Here is a 23,934-nt window from a genome sequence, read left to right on the forward strand (position 1 = left end):
GAACTTCCACCTATTAAGCTACATAACGACAGTTAATGCGTTTATTTTTTAATACCCGACTGTAAGTTACCCAAATGTGTTGATGTTGCTATATACCTTATATCTTAACAGACAATATAGAAACACAGTTTTAAAATATTTGTTAACAAAGCCAAAGTTTCTGATATTGAAAAATCAGAATGGTAAGTTGATTATTTAAAGACAAACCAGTTACGAACAGATACTGGTAAAATTATCTATTAGAAACACCATTCAATGCGTGGTATAGCTCTGAATTTCAGTTGTGGTTAAACGTTTGACAAAGTATAATAATTTGACCAGAATCAAAATGGCCCTCTGTACCTCAACAGTATAAGACCTTGTGGTATTATTTCAAGGACAGCCATTATTTTTTTTTCCGAAGTTTTAGTTTGGAAATGAGTGAAATGCTCGTTTCTGACCTCTCTTTTTCTAATTCATAATCTGTTCCAAGTTATAACCATCAAATTATTAATCAAGGTATGATACCTTATGACACCAAATCTATAAGGACATGACAGAATGGATATCATACCATATCTTAAACCATAATGTGACCAAAAAGTGTCTACAATAGACATCATAGAAGAGATTTACCACATCAATATGATAAGGGTAGATACCTGCCAAAATTGCCTTGAATGATAAAATTCAGACATATTGTAATGATAAATCTATTTAAGATGAGAAACTCTTTGTAATGTCATGTGATTTTTACTCTGATCTTACAGTGTATATTTAATTTTTTTAATGCTAATGAGATTTTTGATTTTACCGTTTTCATTTTCTGAAGGATATAAGATATGGATTTTCAAGTAGTGCCAAATATTAGATGGGAAATGATAATAAGTAAAAATAGAAAACAAGAAGAAAACAAATATACAACATTCAAGTCAATAATTTAATTTATTAATTACATTTCTAAATAAATAAAATGCAATATATAACAATTCAATGCTAAAAGTACTAAAACATACGGCTTTATACCCAAGATTCACTAATTAACAAGTCATGGTCTATAGTCAAGACAAAAGTAACATTTGTTTATTAAAATTAATCAATAAAATTATTTACTGTTTCATAGTCAATAAAACTGGAGGTCAAGCTTATTACAAAACAAACTTGTAGAGCATGAAAATTACTAGACAAGTGGTTTTAAAGCATTTTAATTGAAGACTCATGCTCCTGATGTTAAAAAAAACCTATTGTAAAATGTCAATTTGGCCCATACTCTAAATTAAAGTGCTATGTAAAATTCTTATAAAGGGGACAGTTGTGCATTTTAAATTTCACCTTTCTATAAAAAAACAGTAAAAGTGAAAAACACCAACAAAAAATACATTTAGTTAAATCAGAGTATTTTCAACTTCTACAGTTTAAAAAAAAATTTAGTTCGGTCTCCTAGGAAAACTGCCTACATTACTGTTCCTTGAGGTAGAAAGGCATTTTTACCAAAAAAATCAAAATAATTATTTGATTATGAGTTATCATCAGAAGTATATTTACCAACAACTGTATGTGAAAGGTACTTATCACACTAGAGGCTCTAAAGAAACTGAATTGCTCACGTGGCTTGATAAGCCAAATTATAATTTTTAAAGTAAAAATCCTTACATTCATACCTAAGGAACAATCATATCAATTTTCATTAAATTCTGTCAAGTAATTTTTGAGGAGAAAATGTTTGAAAGGAATAAATAGCAACAACAAAAAGTTGTAAAAGGGCAAATACTCCAAATGGCTAAACAGAAAAACATGAAAATTTAACCACACAAAGATTTCATCATACTGAAAACTTCTGCCCGTCCGAATTTGGCTAAACCTAATGGTTTAGGAAATATATGTGAAAAAGTGATACATGTTGTATCTGACCTCTATGTTCCATTTTTAGAAACAGTGGCCATATTTGTCTATGAATAAAAAATCCCCAAATCAGTTCAAGGCAGAATAACCTAAGGAATATACATACCAAGTTCGGTTCGAATTAGACCCACAGTGTCAGAGAATGTTTTTTGAAAGTTATAACATTAAAAATAGTGAAAAAATGTAACAAAAAAGCAACTCATATATGTATTATGACTTAAGAGATTTACCCGTAAATTTGACAACAGGTAGATCTCATCATACTTAACACTCTTACCTATGTCAGAATTTGGCTAAACCATTAATAGGAGATATATGAAAATAAACTGCTGCCTGACAACTATGTTCTATTTATAATAATAGTGGCTATGTTTTCCATTGGAAATCCCACAACAGTTCAAGACAGAATACCCTGAGAAACATTCATACCCAGTTTGGTTTTAATTGGTCCAGTAGTGTCCGTGGAGAAGAATTTGGAAAAATAGTCAACAATGACAAAGGATGACAGCACCAAGTGATGGCAAGAGACGAAGGGCCATGTGAGCTAAAACTGCCACCTGCCATAAAGAATTAACTACGAGAGACCTCATATAGGTTCATTCAAAGTATTCAACTTGATTAATAGATTTAAAATGAAAAAAAAAAAAAACTTCAAATGCCAGGCATCTGACAACCCTAAAAATCAATCTAACAAAAGAAATATGAAAGTTAGGAGTTGAAACCTTTGACTATCATTTTCAGGGAGCTATTACATGCTATTAGGTAAGAAACTAAAATCTGAGAAGTTATATTGAATATAAACCTATACTACATTCCAAAGTCGAACTAATCCAAAATTCTAGCCAACAAAAAAGTTCAAACTCAACATGATGCCAATTTAAATTCAACAAATAAAACAAATATTAAAATATGACTTTGACAAAATGCATTGATATTTTTTATGCTATACATAAGATTACCTTCACTTTGGATGATACAGATAGTTATGTATTAACTTGCTGTGTGGAGATAATAATACCCATATACCAGTCCCTCAATAATAACAACTCATACACACGAGATCAAATCTCAACAAAAATATCACAGTAACCAAGGTTATCATGTACAAGGTTTTACAAACCTGAGTGCCATATCTGTGCATAACAGGTGCTTTTAACAAATTTACATACAGTCCTATTCTCAGAACTATTCATTCACATCAAATTTTATCACAGATTCAGAAAACTCATTTTTACCTCATAAAAATAAAATGAACTACTGAGTTCCAATAAAGTAAAAGTTGAATATGCCCTTTTAACTAAAATATAACATTCTACATTAAATTTGCACTACAATAATTTTGGTAACATTCTCAGTCTTGTTATATCAAGAATTTTGTCATCTTCCTCTGAATATAAAGGTCTTTCTCGTGAGTAGTTGTATTTTTGGTTTTCATCAGATTCCTTCTGAGTTTCTTTAACATGTAGCAAATTCTGTGGCCCAGGTGACGGAGTAAAATGATAATTGACTCTTCCTTGTTTTTCAGTTGTTTCACTATTAATGAAAGGACTCTTTGTTTGACTGTTCACAAAGGGACTTTTTGTTTGACTATTGACAAAGGGACTGTTACTTTTGCTGTCTAAAACTGGACTTTTACATCGACTGTCTATGTAAGGACTATTCATCTTAGAATGGACTAATGGACTATTGGTTCTATTGGTATGATTTCTTCCACTCAATGGACTAGTCCTGTTGCGATCCATCACTGGAGTTTTTGTATCTTTAGGGCTGTGAATAAATGGACTATGATTCAATCGACTACTAGTCCTTTGTTGTACAGGAGTTTTGTAACTGTCATTATTGATGACATCTTGCGTGATTTGAACAGGTGACTCAGAGCGACCTGTTATAGTACTGAAGTTCACACGTAACTGGTAGCTGTCATTATCACTACTGTCTGCTGCTGTTGAAGCTGTGTTTTTAGAATCATTTAGAAGTCCATGCTTCTCCATATATTTTCTTGTAGCAAATGTAAGATCATTAGGTGACATTCCCATGGTTGTGACATTAGGTGTAGCCTCTTTATCATCTGATAAGATGTGCCGTAACATAGCAACACGTTGATGTCCTTTGTTTCCTGCCAGTTTAGCTCTTGTTTGTAATTTTGTCATTTGAGTTAGCTGTTCGTCTTTTAGATACTTCATGGCCATTGCATTAATTTCCATTGATGAGTCAGAATCAGAATCAAACATCATGGACATGTAATTAATTTTTGGAATGAAGGTAGTTTCTAGAGGTTCACGTGTAGTATTTCCAGATCTGTAAAATACAATGACATATTTTATTTGGGTAAAATAAAAAATATGAGTCAAATGTCTTTTGCCAAACTAAGAAAATATGGCATAATATATTTGACCTCATTAATCAAAATTTTGTCATTTACGACAGTGGATGAGTAGATGAAAGTGGGTAGTTCTAAAAAAAAAATTGATGCATTATTGATCAAATGTGAACTTAAAACTTAAAATAAACTGTAAGTATTCTAATTCACGTGTATTCTTATTGACAAAATGTACTTTATTACATTATAGCTCGATTAGACTGGTTATGGTGTAACTTCCTGTGGCAGATATTTCATGCATTTCAGGACGACAAGGTTTTACCAATCGAGCAGACCTTGTCTTGAACTAGTCTGACACACTGAACCAGATAGGCATGCCACCCCACTCAGACACATATTCTGATTTAGAGCCAACCAGTGACCACTATATCCCCTTAAATACAACATGCTTTTTGAAGAAGCAGTGACTATAACTTTCAAAGTTATTGGTATGACTAGGCTGGTTGAACCAATGACCTCCTTCAATAACATGAGACCATTGAGGCAGTCATTATACCTTTAAATGTTCAGATCCTAGTAATGTGAAATACTATGAGAGCTACTTTTAATATGTAAAGGAAAAAAAATATTACTTTCAGTTAAGTTTAGTAGGTGGTTTACCTGCAATGTTGTATAGAGTTGATGTACTGTCCCAACACAATACTTTGTTGTAGTGTATCATTCTGTAAGGTATCAGTTATCTCCCCTGGAGCTGTCTCAGAACTTTGTTGGTTCAATAACATTTGTATATTGTTCTGTAATATAATACATTGAATTTATTATCAGTTGGTAATAATTACAGAATGCCTCAAAAGTTACAATATTATAAGCTGATTCACTTCATAATGGAAACAATGATTATTAAAGATTACAATATAATTCTTATTTTTTTTGGATAAATTAGAAGTATGATGTTCCAACATTGATATTCACCATTAATCTATCATAATACTCCTTGTCATTAGTGTCCACATTATCTTGTTCCTCCTCAGAGTCCTCTTGTTGACAACACATACTAGCACTCGTAGGACTCTTGTCTAGAGAGTCAGATAGACCAGCTGAGTTACATAATGTATCACCAGACCTCTCAGACCTACAAATTATAAAGTTTGTCTTAAAATTTTTTGGAGGAATATTTTTTTAAAAAGGCTATAATTAGTATGGAGTAGGCATTGCCTATAAGTGAGCACAACATTTCTTTTTCAAAAGTATTAGTTAGGCACATGCATTCATGAACAGTACTTAGTCACCAGAGAATGTTGACTATTAAAGTTTATTTTGAAATAAAATTATCGTTAAAATATATGAATTACTATTAATAATATATGTGTGTGTTGATTTTTTGTTCTTATCATTCTGCACCCCACTTATTTTCACATCCATGTTGCCATAGAGCTTTCCCCTCTCTTGAGCTGTGAAGTACCCTAAGAATGTCCATTTATAGTGTATAACCAAGAAAAGACTGTTCTTAAAGACAAAAGATTGGCATACAATAAACAAACAAGAAATCTGTGAGCAATAGCTCACTAGTGATACCCCTGCTTTCAATCATGATGCTAAGAACATAAAGTCCTCAGTACACAGGAAATTGATGTCAAATATTTCCAAAATGGATCGCACCATATGGCATACCTTACATGAAGAATAAGTTCAAACTTCTAGCCCCTGTAAAGAATAGTTGCTGAGAAAAATGCTTTAAAAAGTAAAATTTTTCGAAATATGTCATCAGGGCAGGAAACTCACTCAAATTCTAGCCAGTCCTGAATACAATTTTTCAATATATTCACTATATAGATTTTTGCTAAAATTTGCCAGCCATGTCAAAAAATCGCCATTCTTGGGCTGGCGAGCAGGCTACTATTTCTAACTGTGATGAACAAATTAAGTCCTAGATAAACAGGAAGTTGTTCTCAAATCTTTCTGAACATAATTCCCACTATATGGCACAACTACAGGAACAATGTGTTAAAATTTCAAGCCGCTGTGATATTAAAGTATTGCTTAGAAAACTGTTACTGAAAAAGTGTTACGGAAACACTGACAAAGAACAGGCGTATAATTCAGATATATGTTTAAACAAAAAATCTTACGACTTATCACTACTAGAAGTATTATATCAGTGCTATACTAGAAATATTATTGCCCACCAACATATTATTCTTGTGTACAGCATACTGAAATCTATAATATCAATGTGATTGGTATTTAGTATCTTACCTAGTTGGTGATGAATGGTAGCTTGGCATGTCCACTATCATGTCTGATTGAATGCTGTCAATTGTCTTATCATGAAGTGCCATATTTTTTGCCACACTTGACAAGTCCTCATCTAAATCAAACTCATCTTTCTGTGTACTGTTAAATGGTAAAACACCTCTATGTCTTATCTCTGCTGGCGTTCTACCTTCATCACTACATTGTGATACTTGTAGAGGTGTTGTTTCTCCAGAACTCTGTGATCTTGCCAGTTTTTGTGTACTGGTTTGTAATGATACAAATTCATGTTCAGATTCCAGTTGCCTTTCAGGATAAAACATTGTAGTATTGACTGCTACTGAACACATTTCTGACTTGCTGCTGGAGTTTTGTGTACAGTTATTGGTTTTGTTGTTTACTTGACAATCTAGCTCTGTAGTAGTTGTATTTTGGGAGGAATTGCTTTGGTTAGCAATTAACATTTGAATCTGTGACTGTAACATCTTAAGCTGGGCATCTTGTTGTACTAAGAGATGGTAGATCTCAGGTGGAACTTGATTCCAATTGATATTTTTGCTCTGTAAAATTGAGTCTGGTGTCTCACTATTATTGGCAGTATTCTTGCTACTCTGTTTTGGAGGTGGAATTTGTTTTTCAGGTGTTATACTGAGTCCACTGTCATCACTTGACTTGCTGCTATCTGTCAGAGGTGAAGGTCTCTGATCAACAGGAAAGATCCTCATTTGTTGGACATGTGGAGTAATTGGAACAAACTGATTTTGAGAGTTTGGAAGCCTCATTCCTTGAGAGTTAGTTCCCTGTGAATGATACACCATTCCATTAGACAATGCTGTTGAAGCAACAGAACTTTGGGAATTTGGTGTGTATTGTCCCATTGGTCTTAAATAACCAGGTTGAACCTGGTGAGGGTTTTGTGATGGGTGATGGTGCATTGTCTGAGGTGGTCCCATAATCCCTAGAGTTGGAACATATCCTTCATATGGCATAGACTGGTGACCATGATGGCTGAATTGTGGTAAAGCATGTGGTTGATTTGGTATGCTAGGTGTCTGAGGTAGATATCTCTCATGATGTCCACTAGATGTCATAGTATTAAAGTTATTCTGTTGTAAGTAATTTGTATCCTTACACATGGGATTTATCTGGCATAAGTTTGAAGAACTATGCGGTGTCTGATTTTGCATTGAACTTGGGTAAGAAGTCTGTAAATGCTCCATTCTCTCAGATTTAGGAATGGAGTTTAAATAATGTTGAGCGAGTCTTCCATTTTGTGCACTATTTTGAAAGTTTGTCTCAGACTGAGCAGAGTATCTTGGAGCACTTTTGGTGTGTTGAACATCTGGATGTTCATGAAGCACTGGTAAATTAGACAATTGTTTAGTCCTATTGAAATCTTTTGTATGAGTTACACCATTAGGTTTTCCCTGAATTATTATGGGCTTCTTTGGATTGACACAAATTCCTGAATCATCACCAAACAATAGGCTAACTTCAGGAACCATTGATGTCATAACTGGAAGCTGTAACATAATTAAAAAAAGTTAATAGTTATTTCAAATGCATAAGCTAATAAATAATCCTTCTAGTAACAATTTTTTAATAAGATTTTAAGGCACACATTCTTACTAGCAAGGAAATAACAAAAAATCAATGTGCCAATGCCCAAAAGTGATATCCTACAGCCAAACTTAGTGTATGGTCAGAACATAGACAGTAAACAGGAGGTTGTAACACAAGTCCGAAAAAAAATATCCAACAATATGGCACTCATATATAAAGCTGGTGTCAAAATATCAAGTGATTTTAACAAGTAGTTGCAGAGAAAACTGAAATGAAATTAGAACATATGGTCAAATTAAAGAACCTTAGTGAGCATGCTCACATAAAGTTTGCCAAGTTCACGGCCCATAATTTCAGTAAAAATCATTGGAGCGTAACAGAACATAAACTTGACCTGTAACTTATGAATGGGAACTTATATACCAAAAATCATGTTAATATCTGCAAGCGTTTAGAAAAAAAAGTCAGGAAAACTGTTATTTCTGTGAATTTTGCTAAGTTCAAGGTCCGTAATTTCAGTAAAAATCGGAACGAAAGTTAAACTTGACCTTGAACTTATCATGGTGAACTTATATACCAAAAATCATGTCAAAGTCTGGAAAACTGAAAATGGACTGACAGACGGACTGACGGACGGGTAAAACACATTATATCCTCCGCAACTTAGTTGCGTGGGATATTAATATAAAACATGTTGGGAAACAGGAAGTTGTTGCACAAGTTTGCAACCAAATCCAACAATATGGCAAACATATTACTCTGATAGTACATATATTCCTGGGTATCTATTTTCATGGATTCATGCTTTCAATTATTCTGTCATACAATTTAAAGTAAATAATCCTTTTCTTTGGGAATCAAATTTAGAGGTTTACCTCACCGACGAATATTGGTACCCCATGAACAATAGTACTTTCACAGTATATAAAGTCTCTGTCATCATATCAAGTGATTATGACTAGTAGTTGCAAAGGAAAATAATTCACAACATGGAAACGAAAAATCTGAAATTTATAAAAATCGAAAGGGAGCTTACATCAATAGATATGAACAATTCACCAAAGTTTCATTTAAGTAGGTGAAAGCGTTTTTAAGTTATTGTACAAAGTGTGGACGATGGACGGACGGACAATAGTATACTATAGTACGTCCTGTCTTTGACAGGCACATAAAAATTCAAGATGATAGTATGTTACAAGAAATCTGTGAGCCTATGACTACTAGATAACCTCACACCCAATCAACAGGCATAATAACCATGTGTTCATACAGTAGTTGTAGTTGTCTAAATTGGAAATTCAATTACACAATATGGCATATCAATATAAAAATTGTGTCAATATCTAAGGGGCTGTAATTGTTGTCATTAATCATAAAGGCTTAAAAATATCAATCAAGTTGGTACACAGGAAGTTTGAAGGTCTGTATAATTTAGTAAGTGTAGTATTGGAACCTTAGCTGAAGTTGTATATAGTTCAAATATGAAGTGGCTGATACACGTGAATGTGGAAAAAAGTTTCAATAACAGTATGTTGTGGACAGATGGACAAATTGATAGAACAGGGTATAAAATTATGAATTGCTTTAATCCTAAAGGGTCGAATAAGTATTTTATAACAAGAAAAAAAACATATGTGAATGTAACATTTGAGAACCTTTCCAGTCTTTAACATAAATTGGCAAACATATCTTTAAAAATTCATACAATAAAGTGTCATGTTTCTGAACATGAACACATTCTTCATAAAAAGTTCATACAAAGACTTATGCAACGTCTGATATCATAATTTTTTGTAACAATGTTTATACATCCCAAATTTGTTGGTTGGCATAAAAATGCTGATTCAATTAAATGCCATTACCTGTGACTTATGAGGAGCCGGTATGTTTCTAGGAGTCATTTCATCTGAACTTGAAGCAGTATTAGAAGACCTATGCTCTTCAGAATCTTCACTTTGTCTGAAATATAAGATTTCTAATAACATGATATGACTGGATAGCTACTTGTTAACAACATCTACAGAATATCTGTATGAAAATGAACTGATTTCACTAATACATGCTTTTTGGAGTGAAGAAAATTATCTTGAAGGTATTAAAATAAATTATAATTTTGATTTTTTTGAAGTTTCAGTATATTCATATCTAAATAGAAACACTATGTTTGAACTTCCCTAGGTAATTGATGTATCTGTTCTTATCATTAAGGTTTTTGGTTTCATGAACATATTCTGCCCATCTTGTTTTCACTACAGGGGGTCCAACCTTTGTATTACCAACATATTATTTTCCCTATTAAATGACTGCTTAATTTTGAAACAATGACAACGTCACTACATAATGATGATTGATAAAAACCCATATCAGTATTACATCAGAATGAACTAGAAATACTTTGAGCAAAACTTACAAAGGCTACTAGCCACCACAATAATTAAAAGGTGAATTCAAAGATGAGGTCATTTAAAGGTTATGAATGTACCAAACCCAGACTATCTGACTAAAGATTAACCAAAATTATTCTATGTCGTACACTTACAAATGAGTATGTATTTTATTAATAGCACCATCAAATTTATCTTTTTTCTGACCACCATTTACTCTTCCAATCTCCATTTCAACTGACAGTTTAGTACTGGTTATTGCCTAAAAATCATAACAAAGACTTAAACATTTCATAGATGTATTTGTTTTTTTCCAAGTGAAAACATACTTAAATACCAATAAGAGTTCCAATCCTGAAATATTTATCTCAAGAAAAGAATAATAACTGTAAATCAAACATAACTTCTACTAAACTAAGCTGACCTAAATGTGTATGCTTCTTTCCACTCATTCCCTCCAACAGAGTAAGGTCTTTAACATTTTGGACTTGTTTGATTATATTATCCAGACAATCTATAGTTGGTGATACTTCATACTTGTCAATCACATTCTTTAAATCATTGTAATAATTATTGTAATAAAAGAGAAAAAATATTTTTAAAAACTGTCAGAAAAATACAAAAATGTTCGTCTTTATGTGATTCAGATTGATTTATTTTGTTGATGTACTGTGAAAATGTTTTTACATTTTAAAAGTCATAGATACAAGAAGCATGATCCACTTGATGATGATGTTTTCTTTCAGTTGTGTTTCTCACAACTATGTTTTTGTTACTGTCAATGTTTAAGTTCATTGTAATAATATTACATTTCCCTTTAATAGCCCCACTGATAGGATAAATAAAGTATTCATATTTAGTAAATTTTTATTTATACCTTTGGCAAATTGATGACCTCATAGCCATTTAGAATGTCAAAGTTAAGTTCAGTTTTGCCATTGGTAGTGACAACTTCATAGAATTCTGGTCTTGAATGAAGAGGGTTATAAAGCACCAATAAGAAGGCATCTGGAGGAACACAAACTCTGCAAGAAAAACATGAATAAACTCATTCAGAATTGCATAATATTGCAGTATCATATAAAGGTGCCCTAGTGTTCTTTATCTCACAACAAAAATAAACCAAAACAGAAAAACCCTATGTTGTGTTAACTTAGGTCTCACAGAATAAAATATTATCAACCATATAAAAACTATAGTATACCTGTCATTGAGACTTGAGTTATGTAGGTACCTCAGACAACACGCCCAAATGTAAGGGCTGTATACAAAGGAAACTCCGCTTACCCAGCTGTAAAGTTTAAAACATTGAAGTTTAATATTTTTTATGAAATACTGTTAAACTACTTTAAAATAACAACAATATAAAAACAACTGTAAGGTTTACCAGAAAGATCTATAGACATAAAAAAGGGACAGTAAAATTTAAACAAGGAAAGTGAGTTTCTGTTTTTACAAACCCAAGGGAAAGTTATCCTTAAAATAAAATAAGATGTTGCTTGCTTCGTTGTGCTAAGTATACCCCCTCTCCACCATTTCTGTCTAATTTATGAGTTCATGAACCTGTAAAAGTTACTATATCCTGCAGTAAACAGGAAGTTAATAAGTGAGGAACCTGGGAAGGGGAGACACAGTACAAGTCGTCATGCAAAAGCAATGTACCAATTACCTTAGCATTCCCTCTAATACAAGTTACAGAAAAGTGTAACAGACTGGGAGACTGTTCTAGATCTGCATTGACAACTTCTTGTATATGATTTTAAAACATAAAAACATAATATAACTTACATGCCAACAATAGGCAAATTGGCAACTTTAGGATCAGATTCTAGCACCAACAACACTTTTCTGGTATGATCCATAGTTAGATATCTAAAATCAAAAATTTATGAATTCATGAAAAAACACAGTTAACTTGATCAACCAAAAAAAAAGGGGGCATTTACTTCCATTTATTACAAAGGTGTCTATATTCATTTTTTTAGCAGCAAAGATTAAGTTTTTGATATGATTTATTGCAGCACATATTGTCCACCTTTGTCATACAATCAACACAATAGTTTCAAGATCCTTATTTTCCAACATTCACAAAAGTATTCACCTTAAAGAAATCTTTTTGTGTAAATTTATATTAAATCTTTCAAAATATCTATTTAAATAGTAAGTAATGGAATATAACAAATGGTGAATAAAACCTTATTTAAATGATTTAAATTCATGCAAGGCCAAGAAAAAAAAATGTCTGTTTAAGGTTACCCTACCTACCCTAGCACATTTATTGGTATTTTTTATGAAATGCTGCTAAATCATAATCATTTAAGTGAGCACTATTAAAATCAAGAAATTCTCTGATAAGTGTCAATATAAAATTACTTTACCTACCTACCTAATCTATGTTTTCATTCAATGTAACCTTAAACAGATACACTTTTTTCCTGGCCTAAGTATTCTAGTCATAATTTTGGGGGATATAACAGATAAAAAAATTTACATATAACTAGAATATGTGTGGTGTAGATGTCAAAGAGACAACAACCCCACTGGGATGAAAATGTCAGCCCAATGCCATCCACTGGTCATTAATAAACAACAAGGAAACCCTCACATCACAGGGCAGGCTACACAGGTGAAGTGAAAGAATTGCCCATATATACTCAAGTAATATAAAAATAAACTGAAGGTGAAAATAAAACAAGACATATATGAATATACCAAAGCAGCTACCATAAATTATTTGCTAAAATTCATAGTAGTAGAAAGAGTAGTTAAAATCTACCATTTAGATTTAATTTAGACATCAGAGTTTATAGGCAAAGGAATAAACAATGTATGAGAATGTTGAGAACTAATGGCAAAACTGAAGGCTACAGAATATAGAAGACACAGTACTGACCCAGTTTTTGGTTCTCCTTGTAAATGACTCATACTCAAAGGTCCAGACAAGTTCTTTGACAAAGCTGTTGGTACGATGGGAACAGATGAAATAGGAGTTGCTCTGAACTCTGTTGCCATAGTCACAACATCAAATTCTAAGTGATGAACACATTTATCTCCACTTGTGTAGATATTACACCAGCCTTTGGTCAAAAGGAAATTACTAAGATCTATGGCATTCTTACTGCAACATCTCTGTTTCAACAACTAAAAATAAATATTATACATTAGAAAAATGTTGAATGCTGTTGGCCATCAGACAAACACTACAAAACTATACAATTTCAAAAGAATAGCAAAAGGTAAAAGGAAGTTTGCTCAGCAATGAATAACACAATTTTTGAAGTAGAATCTAAGATTCCCAAGTGATTTTCTTACCTTTAATTTGGGTCTGAATTTCTGCCCCATGAACAAAGAGAAATATGCTTTAAATTTCCCAAATGTCAGCAGTGAAATTCCCAATCGTGACTTGTAACACCCTCATGTTTTGTTAGTTTGATTTTGCAATTATTACTAATCTCAGATTACATGGGTTATTTTGACACTTATTCTTACCCTTAACATACTGAGATGCATTTCCTGACCTTTTCAACAAATAGTCAAGAAGATTAACAAATATATATGATTAAAATGTAGATTTGTAAGATGTAAACTCTACTGTATCAAAATTGTGATTCAGAAGAAACCTCATGGATTTCAATACAAATTGGACAAATTGGGAAACTTTCATTTGGGATAACAACCTTATTTGGAGGTAATTTAAGTCAAACAATATCACTGAGTGATGACATCTTTGATCTATAAAGCTAAAAAGTCGGGGGCAAAAGTAACAGCATTTATTTAAGAAAAAATAGTTACACTTTTAGTACATTTTACACCCATCCCTTTCAGCTTGCCCTCACACTTGACATTTAAATCAAAAAATTGGAAATCAAATATACGGGGAGATCACATAAACAAGAACTGAAATTACTGTGAGCAATCTCACAAAGAAAATACCCCTGCTTTGAAATCTTAAACCTGTAATTTTGATTATCACTTTTTACAGGCATTTAAGAAAATAGCATTTCTTTCATGCACATCTACATATGGTGCCTGACCTTTCTAGAAGATTACATCAAAATCACTCTCTGTTTATGAGTTGTGCTTACTAGGTTATAACATGAAAAGTTCTGAATGATGACATCAACTATAACAGTATATGGTGTGATCATCAGTATTGTAAAAAGTTAAATTGAAATAAGAAATATTTTCTACCTGTAGATTACCACAAGATTTTTGTCATCATTAACATGCATTAATACCTACCTGTAAAGCTTGAAAATAATCATCTGATGAGCTTTGTCTCTCATTCTTGGAATTCACCATAACCTTTATTATAATAAAAAGAACTTAGAGTAAAAAAAAAATAATAATAAAATAAACTCCATAATTTACTTACTTTAAGTATGTGATCTTGAACTTTAGACCTATTGACCCCAAATTATATGGGCCCCCTTCTTTTTTAATGGTTGACTGGTAAAATTTTGCACAGATGCATTAAGAAGTACCCATTAAACCATTTTTCAAATGCAGTACAGATGGAAAGCTGAATTCTACAGCTCCAGCTTCACGTTGCAGGGGGGGGGGGAATTATCTTGTATTTGTACTACCAGGAAAGGTTTCATAAAAAAATCTCTAACTGAGCTTCCTCAACTCAAACATTGACCAATCAAATGGCTCCAAACTGAAGATTTGAAGACAAACTCTACAATAGGACATTCTAAATTAGAGATTTTTTTTTTATGAAATCCTGATCTATAATATGAGACATCATTAATTTCTTCTTTTTGAGGTATTACAATGATGAAAAGGTGCATAGCATTATCAATTTTTTTTAATGAGTGACTTTCAAACTTATGAATTGTTTCCTGAAAATCTCTTTTCTGCCTCCAGCAATTAGGAAAATGTTCTTTAAAAGGATAGTGAGCATACTTGAAAAGGAACTGCCATATCTCCAGGTGTTAATGAGTAACTATTATTCAGGGAATCTCCCCCAGGATCAAATCGGTCCAATGTAAATGTAAGTCCTTCTCCGTCTACAATTAAAAAAAATTGTGGTCATACTTTGTAATCGTTATTTGTAATGATTTAAATATACATTTGACCTATTATTTATATCTGTAGATACATATCAGATCTGCATTTAGAGAAAATCATACATTCATCTCCTACTAAATTCAACCAAATCAAGAACAATAACTCAAGCAAAGTGTCTCGTTCATACATCATCCAAATAGTTTATATCTTGAAAATGCAAAAACTGATTGACAAACTAAGACAGGTCATGTGGTCTTTAATTGGTCCTAAAGTAGAAATAATATTGAATTGGGTAGGTTTTTGACATACATGAATCAACTCTTGTCTGATTTTTATAAAGGCTGTTACTTAAATGGATACAGCCAATACACCAGCTTGTTGTGTCAGCGTTTTTAATGCTGTTAATCACATAAGACTTAATTTGTATACCATCATCAATTGTTAGTTGTCCAACCAAAGCACACCCACAAAGCGTTTGCCCTTTACTCTCTACATGTCTGTTGGCAAACCTCAACACCTTTTCTGATATACATAATCTTGGTTTCCTGTAGTAAAAAAATATTTCCCACAGTTATCTACTAATAATACAAAGAACATAATCTTACAACCTTATGAGCACTGGAAATAAAATTAATTAAAAAAAAAACAAATGCATAAACATAATTTGTCAAAGATCACATACTTTAATTTAATTTAGACCATATTCAAAAGAATGATTGTTTCCTCTCCCCCCAAGCTTCTGAAACTGACCAGACAGGCAGGCAAGCATTTTTCCCCCATATACATGTACTAATTGTTGGAAACACTTATATATTACACAAATGCAAAGGACTGAAAAATAAACAAAAGCATTTATTCTTGAACAGAAAACAAATGATCTGAAACAACATGTCAAAATGTATCAAGTGTTCAATTCAATGACTAGCATGACTAGAGTGAATGACAACTTAAGACATTAAATGAGTTTAAAATAAACTCCTGTTTTATAACAATATATACAACATTCCACTGTCAGAGCTGTGAAAGACAATCATTCAGGTATCGGCAAAGTATTTATGAACATTATTACATTTTTGTAAAATTCAAAAATTAATTATGAGAAATATTCCTCCTTGGAACTCATACAGTGACAACAATATCTCAGTGTTCAAACATCATGTTGATAACTATTTCAATGTCTGTGGACATGTATCCTAACACATGGAACCAGAGCTAACTTGAAGAACATAGGAATACATATGAAATTGCTCCATAAATTCCTTTTCTATTTTATGTAAGAATCATTTTCATATTTTTACCACAGTTGGTACATATACATGTATATAAAACATCCTGTAAAATTTTAGAGTTCAGCATTGACAACTCCTATTTTGAAAGCATTTCGTTTATTTTTACCATACAGATAGTCAGACTTGGTCATTTTATTGGGGGAAAGGGGGGATGGGCGAAATGTAATTGAAGGGTCAGGGTAAATGAGGCTTGTATATGGTATATCCGGATGCCGGATATTTGCCAATTTTATTTTAGGGATATGGGATATAAGGACAAAATGTTACATATATTTTTGGGGATATCTATAGTAAGAATTACAGGGATATGGGATATCTGGTACCCCCTATACAAGTGAGGCAAAGAGTTGTGTTTTTTGTTGGAAGTAAAAGGTGAAGTAAAGTTGAAAGGGTCTGCAAGTAAGAAATCAGGAGACGAGAAGTGATGGTATAAAGGGGAGGGAACCTGGGATTACATTCCCCACTCCCTTGAAAATTTTTTTTTAAAAATGACAAAGTCCACTTACGAAAAAATGTTGGCAGCACTACCCCTAGAAATTAAACTATACCATCCCCATGGCAAAAAAAGTTTGAGAAGACAGAAATGTCAGAGATGATGTTGGACAGGCTCATTTATATTGTAAGACATGGACCATACACCATATGAGGGCTACTTGATAGAAATATTAATTAAATTCATGTAAATTACCGGTAAATCTGCCTGCTGATTCATCAAGTTTTTGAGGAAGCTTTGTGCTATGGGCAGATTTCCTCATTAGAAAATCAAAAGCGTCTTCTACGTTATTATTGTTTACATCATCAGACGGTTTCACTGGTAGGAATTGAATTTCAGAAAATTTTCCACTAACTAAACTTTGCAAGTGCTGAAAATTTACACTCGCTAAATTTATTTTTTGTATTATTACTGGACTTTATCTATATGACAAAGAATTCCACTAGCAAATTTAAGCAAGTGGAAATAATTTCTACAATTTTTTTCATATACAGTACTTGCAAAATTGAATTTCAGCTTGCATTTAGCAAATATTTTCAATTTAATTCTATCACTGCCAGGCGGTGAGTCCTTGATAATATCAAACTGAACATAACATATCTGAGAAATTTTATTTATTTTTATCAAAATCACGAAAACCTTTATTTGTTCATAAAAGTATGGCTGGAATAACTCCGTTTGAAAGTTTGTCTGACACAGTGACAATGACCTCATCAAACTTGAAGTTGTTGGTATTGTGCTCATCATCCATGGTTAGATCGTATAGCACGTCATTCCAAGTGCACTACACAGTCTAACAGCTACGATCGGAACAACTTTTGATGATTGTTTGTATTTGATTTTACCAGTTGACGACCATGCAATTTTGTCGCCCATGTTTCAAAGTAATATCAATACATTGCATCGATAAATCATGGTGAGTTCCTAAATAGCTCAAATAATATCCAAAGCTGACACGGATCAGACAGGATTATTCTATGGAAGTAATAAAAAAAAACATCAAATTTTTTTGGTGAAATTTTTTTTACCTGGTCAGGGCAAGGGGAAACAAACAAATTTTAATTTTGGCCTTAGCAGTCCAGGAGTTTAAATACATTTTGCTAATAATTAATTAGATTAAAAAAGAAGACACCAAAACAAAAAAAGTTCATAAGTACTAAGGACTAAGTAAATTCTATTTTTTATTCTTCTCATCAAGTTAGCGAGATATTATAACATGCAAATATATAATTTAACAAGCCAGTTTTATTAAAGCTGTCAACACAGAATGTGTAACAGAACCTAAGTGACAGGTTGGCAGAAATGTTTCGGGATGGTCCAGATAAATATAACTGTATTGTCAAGGGTCATTAAAATACTAGTCAGGAAATGACCTCCTTACTAAATATCAAATATTTAGCACTAGCAATATGCAACTTTTTACTTGCCTTGGTCAGTGGAGGATTCACACACTGAGTATAGTATTTTAAAAAGTAAAATTCTAGGAATTACTTGTAATCAATTTCCTTTAAGTGATGTCAAAACAAAAAATTGTCTATTAAGTGATGTAAAACTAGTTTTTGGTTTCACAAACCTTCAAGACTTACTGACAAAATGTCAGTAAATTTCTGCAATCATTTTTTTTTAAAGATAACAAAAATCTACACTACTACCTGAAATAGGAGATGCTTATTTGTGCATCTGATCCTATGCTTTCATGGTCCCACAGAATATTCTTTGTACAAGGAAACTTTAACATTTTTTCATCTGTGTTTCTGCAATAGAACAAGTTCTATCCATTAGCATTTCAACCTTGATTTTCTTCACTGCTTTTACAGCCAGCTATAAAAAGGTTCTGATCCTAATTAACTGAATAAGCTCTAAGTTTCTCTAATTTCACTGTCGGAGCTTTACCTGTTTAATTTATAAAACCTTTATCCCTGTGGTCATTTAAACTGACAAACTCAATGATGCTATGAACAAGAAGGAAAAATAAAATAATTTGATGGAAAAAAAAACATCTAGTATATCAATTAAAACACCTGAAATAAAATACCTTTGTGAGATATACCGTGAACCACATAGCAGTAATGAGAGATTACCATATATATATGTCAAAGAGAAAACAACCCTACCAGAATGAAAATGTCAGCCCAAGGCCACCCATTTGTCTTAAATGAATGACAAGAAAACCCTCATACCACAGGGCAGGCCCTAAAACATTATTATACACAGGTACAGCAAAAGAGTTACCCTTTATACTCAAGTAACATAAACAAGAGGTTCCTAGGAGCCTGAATCGCTCAGCTGGTTAAATTTTGGCTGTGGACAATAACTCTAACAAGAAGTTGTCCAACAATGTTGACTTCATGAAGACTTTCGTAGGACTTATCATGAGGATCATTTCATCAATCAAAGTTTCATTCAAACTATTATAGTTTTCAAGATATTGACTGAAAACTGCAAAAACGCAATTTTTTGCCTTTCAAGGTCAATTACTCTTATAGGGAGTCATCCGACTACTTTGATCCCTGAAGACTTTTGTAGGCCTTATAATATGAATCATTTCAGTAATTGAAAGTTTCATTCTATCTATCATAGTTTTCATGATATAGCCTGACAACTGTAAAAAAAGTCATTTTTCACCTCAAGAACAATAACCCTTACATGGAGTCGTCTGACAACTTTAATCCCTTGAAGACTTTTGTAGGCCTTATAATCAGGATATTTCAGCAGTTGAAAGATACTAGCCAAACCTAACGGTTTTGGAGATTTATGGAAAAATCTGCTTTCTGACCCATATGTTCTATTTTTAGTAACGGCGGCCATGTTTTTAAACTGATCAAGTATGCAAACGGTCATTTTGTTAAGAATACCCTAAAAAACAAAAATACTAACTTTCATTGAATTATGTACAGTAGTTTTTGAGAAAAAGATTTTTGAAAGAACATATCTATTAACATCAAAAACAGCAAAAAACGTCCAAAAAGGGCAATAACTCCAACATGGGTCAACAGATTTTCACCAAAATTTAACCACAGATAGATCTCATCATGCTGAATACTTTTACCAAGTCAGAATTTGGCTATATCTAACAATTTTGGAGATATATGCAAAAATCTGCTGTCTGACCCCTATGTTCTATTTTTAGTAACAGTGGCCATGTTTTTTAACTGATCAAAAATCCAAACGTTCATTTTGTGCAGGATACTCTAAGGTACAGTCAATATAAGATTCATGCAAATCTATTCAGTAGTTTCAGAGGAGAAGATGTTTGAAGAAATTGTTAACGACAACGACGACCACCAAGTGATGGCAATAGCTCATATGGCCTACAGCCAGGTGAGCTAAAAATAAACTTAAGGTAAAATACGAAACATGACAGAGGGCAGAAATTTCTGACCTGGGACAGGCTCCAAAATGGGACAGGGTTAAAGTACTTTGGTGAGATTACAAGCCTTCCCATTTAAAATCTGCCCACTGTAGAAAAAATATCACACATTTAACACCCCTAAAAATCATTTAAAAAAAGGTCGGAGTCCTTTGTTAAAATGGAAATAAAGAAATTGAGTATAAATTACACAAATGTACAAACTAAGGACTACCAGTAGTTAGCTGACATGCCAGCTCCTGACCAGTTTAATCCTACAAAAAGTTATGTCTCCATCATATACATGTATGGTTAAATCAGGATTGTGACAACAAAATCTAGGTTTTTAGAGAAGTAGAAATTCATGTCTGACTAAAGTATTAGACTGTAATGGGCCTAGCATACTCCTTTGTCTTCATTAATTCAAAAGTTCAGTTTTGCAAGGAAAGTGTCAATAAGATATATGTATTTAATGTAAAAAAATTGGCTTATCTCCTTTCAAAGTTACATATTAAATTTAAGATTTAAGTGCACTGATATTGGAAAGGAACAAATTTAAATTCCATAGCATAGAGAAAAAGTGTGGGTTAAAAAAAATTAATGATAGAAAAATCTTTCTTTTGAAGAGACAAAAGTTCACTGACAAAGAGAATAAACAACTTAACTGATAAACTGTTCTATAATCAAGGAATAAAACTTCTCTCTTCAATAAAATAAATATTAGTAGAAAATATTTTCTATACCCGTAATCAGAATAATGTAAGTAGAATATTTAAAAGTAGTAGTGCAAACCTAAAGTAGCAAAACATTAATTAATATAATGTTACAAACCCAGAATCTATCAACTTTCTCTGCCAAGCAATATTATCAACTTGATTTGCAACACTCATGGTGGACGAGACCTACTAAAGTGAATAATAGAAAATAAATGAACTAACTGACTTAACATGCTACACAACTATGTAACAAAAATATGATGTATATGCACATAATAATTACTCAATTGTATTAGGCCATAAAAAATAATATGTCTAATTACAATTACATTCTAAAAATAAATAAGGTCAGCATTTTCATTTCATTTTTTCAGAACAGGTTTAACCTTTACTTCAACAAAATTGTTAAGTCTGAAATTAAAATTTTTAGTCCACTTCCCCGTGGTACTCTTCCTATACATCTGTGTTTATTATAAGCCTATTAGGAACCGCTGTAATTACTGACTTGCAGTCAATATTACTTAATTTCAGCAATGATCAACTTGTCCTGTGCCATGTGGACTTTTTGTTTACCAGAAGGTGGCCAATAACCTTTTACAACCACAAAAAAACTGGTTAAATCATACAACAGAATGACTAACCTAAATTGTACTTTCATTTTTTAACAGAAATTCATACATGTAGATGCCAACCCCTTATGATACAATCATGAGTTGTTCGTAATTTGGCACTTTTGTCAGTTATCATCATAAAAATTGAAACTGACATCTCAAATTTGTCTTGAATGAAAACATGTTTCATTTGCCACTACATGGAAACAAAAAGATTAATCTTAGCTGAGGTTGATAACATTCATGAAACCAAAATGCACTGCATTATCCGTATCCCCATTGCTCTTAGTCAAAAGTCTCTGCACAGTGATCAGAATACATTTCCCAAACGGGAATGATTGAAAATTCGTAAATAATAGGCTGTTGACAGCAAGACCCTGTATTCTACCCAGATTCCTAAAAATTAGATGAATAAATAAGGTTGGTTTCTCTGGAAATTTCAGATTTTTTTTTTTATTTTCAGTTTGCTGATAAAATGGCTTAGGGTCAAGAGGAAAATAGGGTCAGTTGGCCAGGTTGGATAACTGTAAACACACATTTTTTATTATCATATATACTTTTCTTCAGTCTCTGTTGTATCCAAATTGTCTTCCAAAGGAAATCTGCACTCTTCAATACTGAGGGACACAAGGACAACAGGGTCAACAAATTTTGATTGCCACTAGAAAAAAGGAGGGGTGGGTAGGGTCAGGCAATTTAGCCTCCTGTGGCAGAACGCAAAGGTTCCTACTCCTATCGAATACCACAGCAGGGTTCTTTAATGTGCAAGGTACGTGGCATCTTTGCCAACATGGTGCACCACTATGGTTTGCGGTCAGATCTTCCGTATTATAGCCTGACAACCCCAGCATGTAACATGCCAGGGGTACTCCACTCCACCACCTCGTCACACATCCCAGTTGCTCTGTGGGCAGAGCACCTAGCCCCCGACTAGGTTTCTGAGCACTTTTCAGTTGCCTTTTACAACAAGCTTAGTGCTGCTGCATGCCTCTTCTTTTGACACCTGGACCAGCACGGGGCGGGCCCCTTTTCAAAAACAGTAGGAAAATCACTAGGCTTGTCTGTAGTCAGAAGGAAATTTGTAGTGAAATTGAGCCCAATTTGTCAAAAGGAACTGATGAACCTTAAGTTGTGGCTGTACCTTTTCGCAGTTTGCTTCTTTCTAGAAAAGCTGAGGACGCTTACCCTACTGGTGCACCTGGTCCATGCTCCCAGTTTTTAGTGGATTCAAAGTTGCTCATTTGCTTTTGCTACTTTATACATGTATGTATGATTTTAGTTATTTTATGTTCTTTTGTCTGTTTTCCATGTCTTTCCTTGTCCTTGTATTACATTCTTTTGATTACTGCTATAACCTTGGTTCCCTTGATTACTCTTCCATGGTCTTATTCCTTAAACTGGATATATACGGACTATTATATGTCCCTGATAAGATGTAGAACTATAACTTCAAGAACTACCGTGATATAGTAAGATCCCAGAAGGCTTGATTACTCTTAAATATTGAGATAAATTCTTATACTAGGTTTTGATGTCCATCATTTAGCTAATAAAATGATTAAAGCACAGGTTTGATCATTTAATATACATGCCAGTTTGAAGTATATTTTTGCAAATAAGAATATTGTTAACTATAGTACCAAACACGCTGGTGCATGTCTGACAACGTCCGCGAATTTTATATTCGGACCATGGAAGTCAATCACTTATAATATCCCGTTTCTTAATCATTAAAACAATCTATACTGTTTATTTTTCACAATACTTTCCTCTATTCTTAAAAGGAAGCCAAAATACATTAGAAAACGTTAGAAACGCGTTTGTTTACAACCGGAAGTCACCTTAACATAGAACTTAATTTTGACTTTTAAATGTGTAGGGTAAGTTTTTCTGAGATGGACCTACTGAGTAGTGCAAAGGAAAAAAAAATTCATGAAAAGACACATACGTTTTGTTCCAAACGTTTGTGTCTTTTTTGCTCCTCTGGTATAAAGATTCGAACTACTTTCATCTTACCTTTTCAGTCGCCTCATTGGCGCTTCGACTTGAATATTTGGTTGCG

The 23,934-nt window shown here is 32.8% G+C and overlaps 1 protein-coding gene across 1 annotated transcript; it reads right to left on the reverse strand.

Annotated features, from left to right (window-relative positions):
• Positions 1-905: 905 nt before the first annotated feature.
• On the reverse strand, positions 906-23,925 carry LOC148630184 (SCL-interrupting locus protein homolog). The gene is made up of 16 exons (XM_088562592.1): positions 23,889-23,925; positions 21,377-21,447; positions 18,849-18,950; positions 15,844-15,959; positions 15,310-15,413; positions 14,644-14,706; positions 13,295-13,542; positions 12,190-12,273; positions 11,606-11,692; positions 11,279-11,426; positions 10,557-10,663; positions 9,880-9,976; positions 6,458-7,977; positions 5,174-5,333; positions 4,862-4,995; positions 906-4,179 (listed from the first exon to the last, which is right to left on the reverse strand). The coding sequence occupies exons 2-16, from the start codon at positions 21,433-21,435 to the stop codon at positions 3,210-3,212; spliced, it is 3,999 nt and encodes a 1,332-aa protein (XP_088418718.1). The 5' UTR covers positions 21,436-21,447; positions 23,889-23,925; the 3' UTR covers positions 906-3,209.
• Positions 23,926-23,934: the final 9 nt, after the last annotated feature.

This window comes from Perna viridis, chromosome 1 (genome assembly GCF_037379345.1).
Source record: "Perna viridis isolate PV_CMFRI_1.1 ecotype Kerala chromosome 1, ASM3737934v1, whole genome shotgun sequence".
Taxonomy (NCBI): Eukaryota; Metazoa; Mollusca; class Bivalvia; order Mytilida; family Mytilidae; genus Perna; species Perna viridis.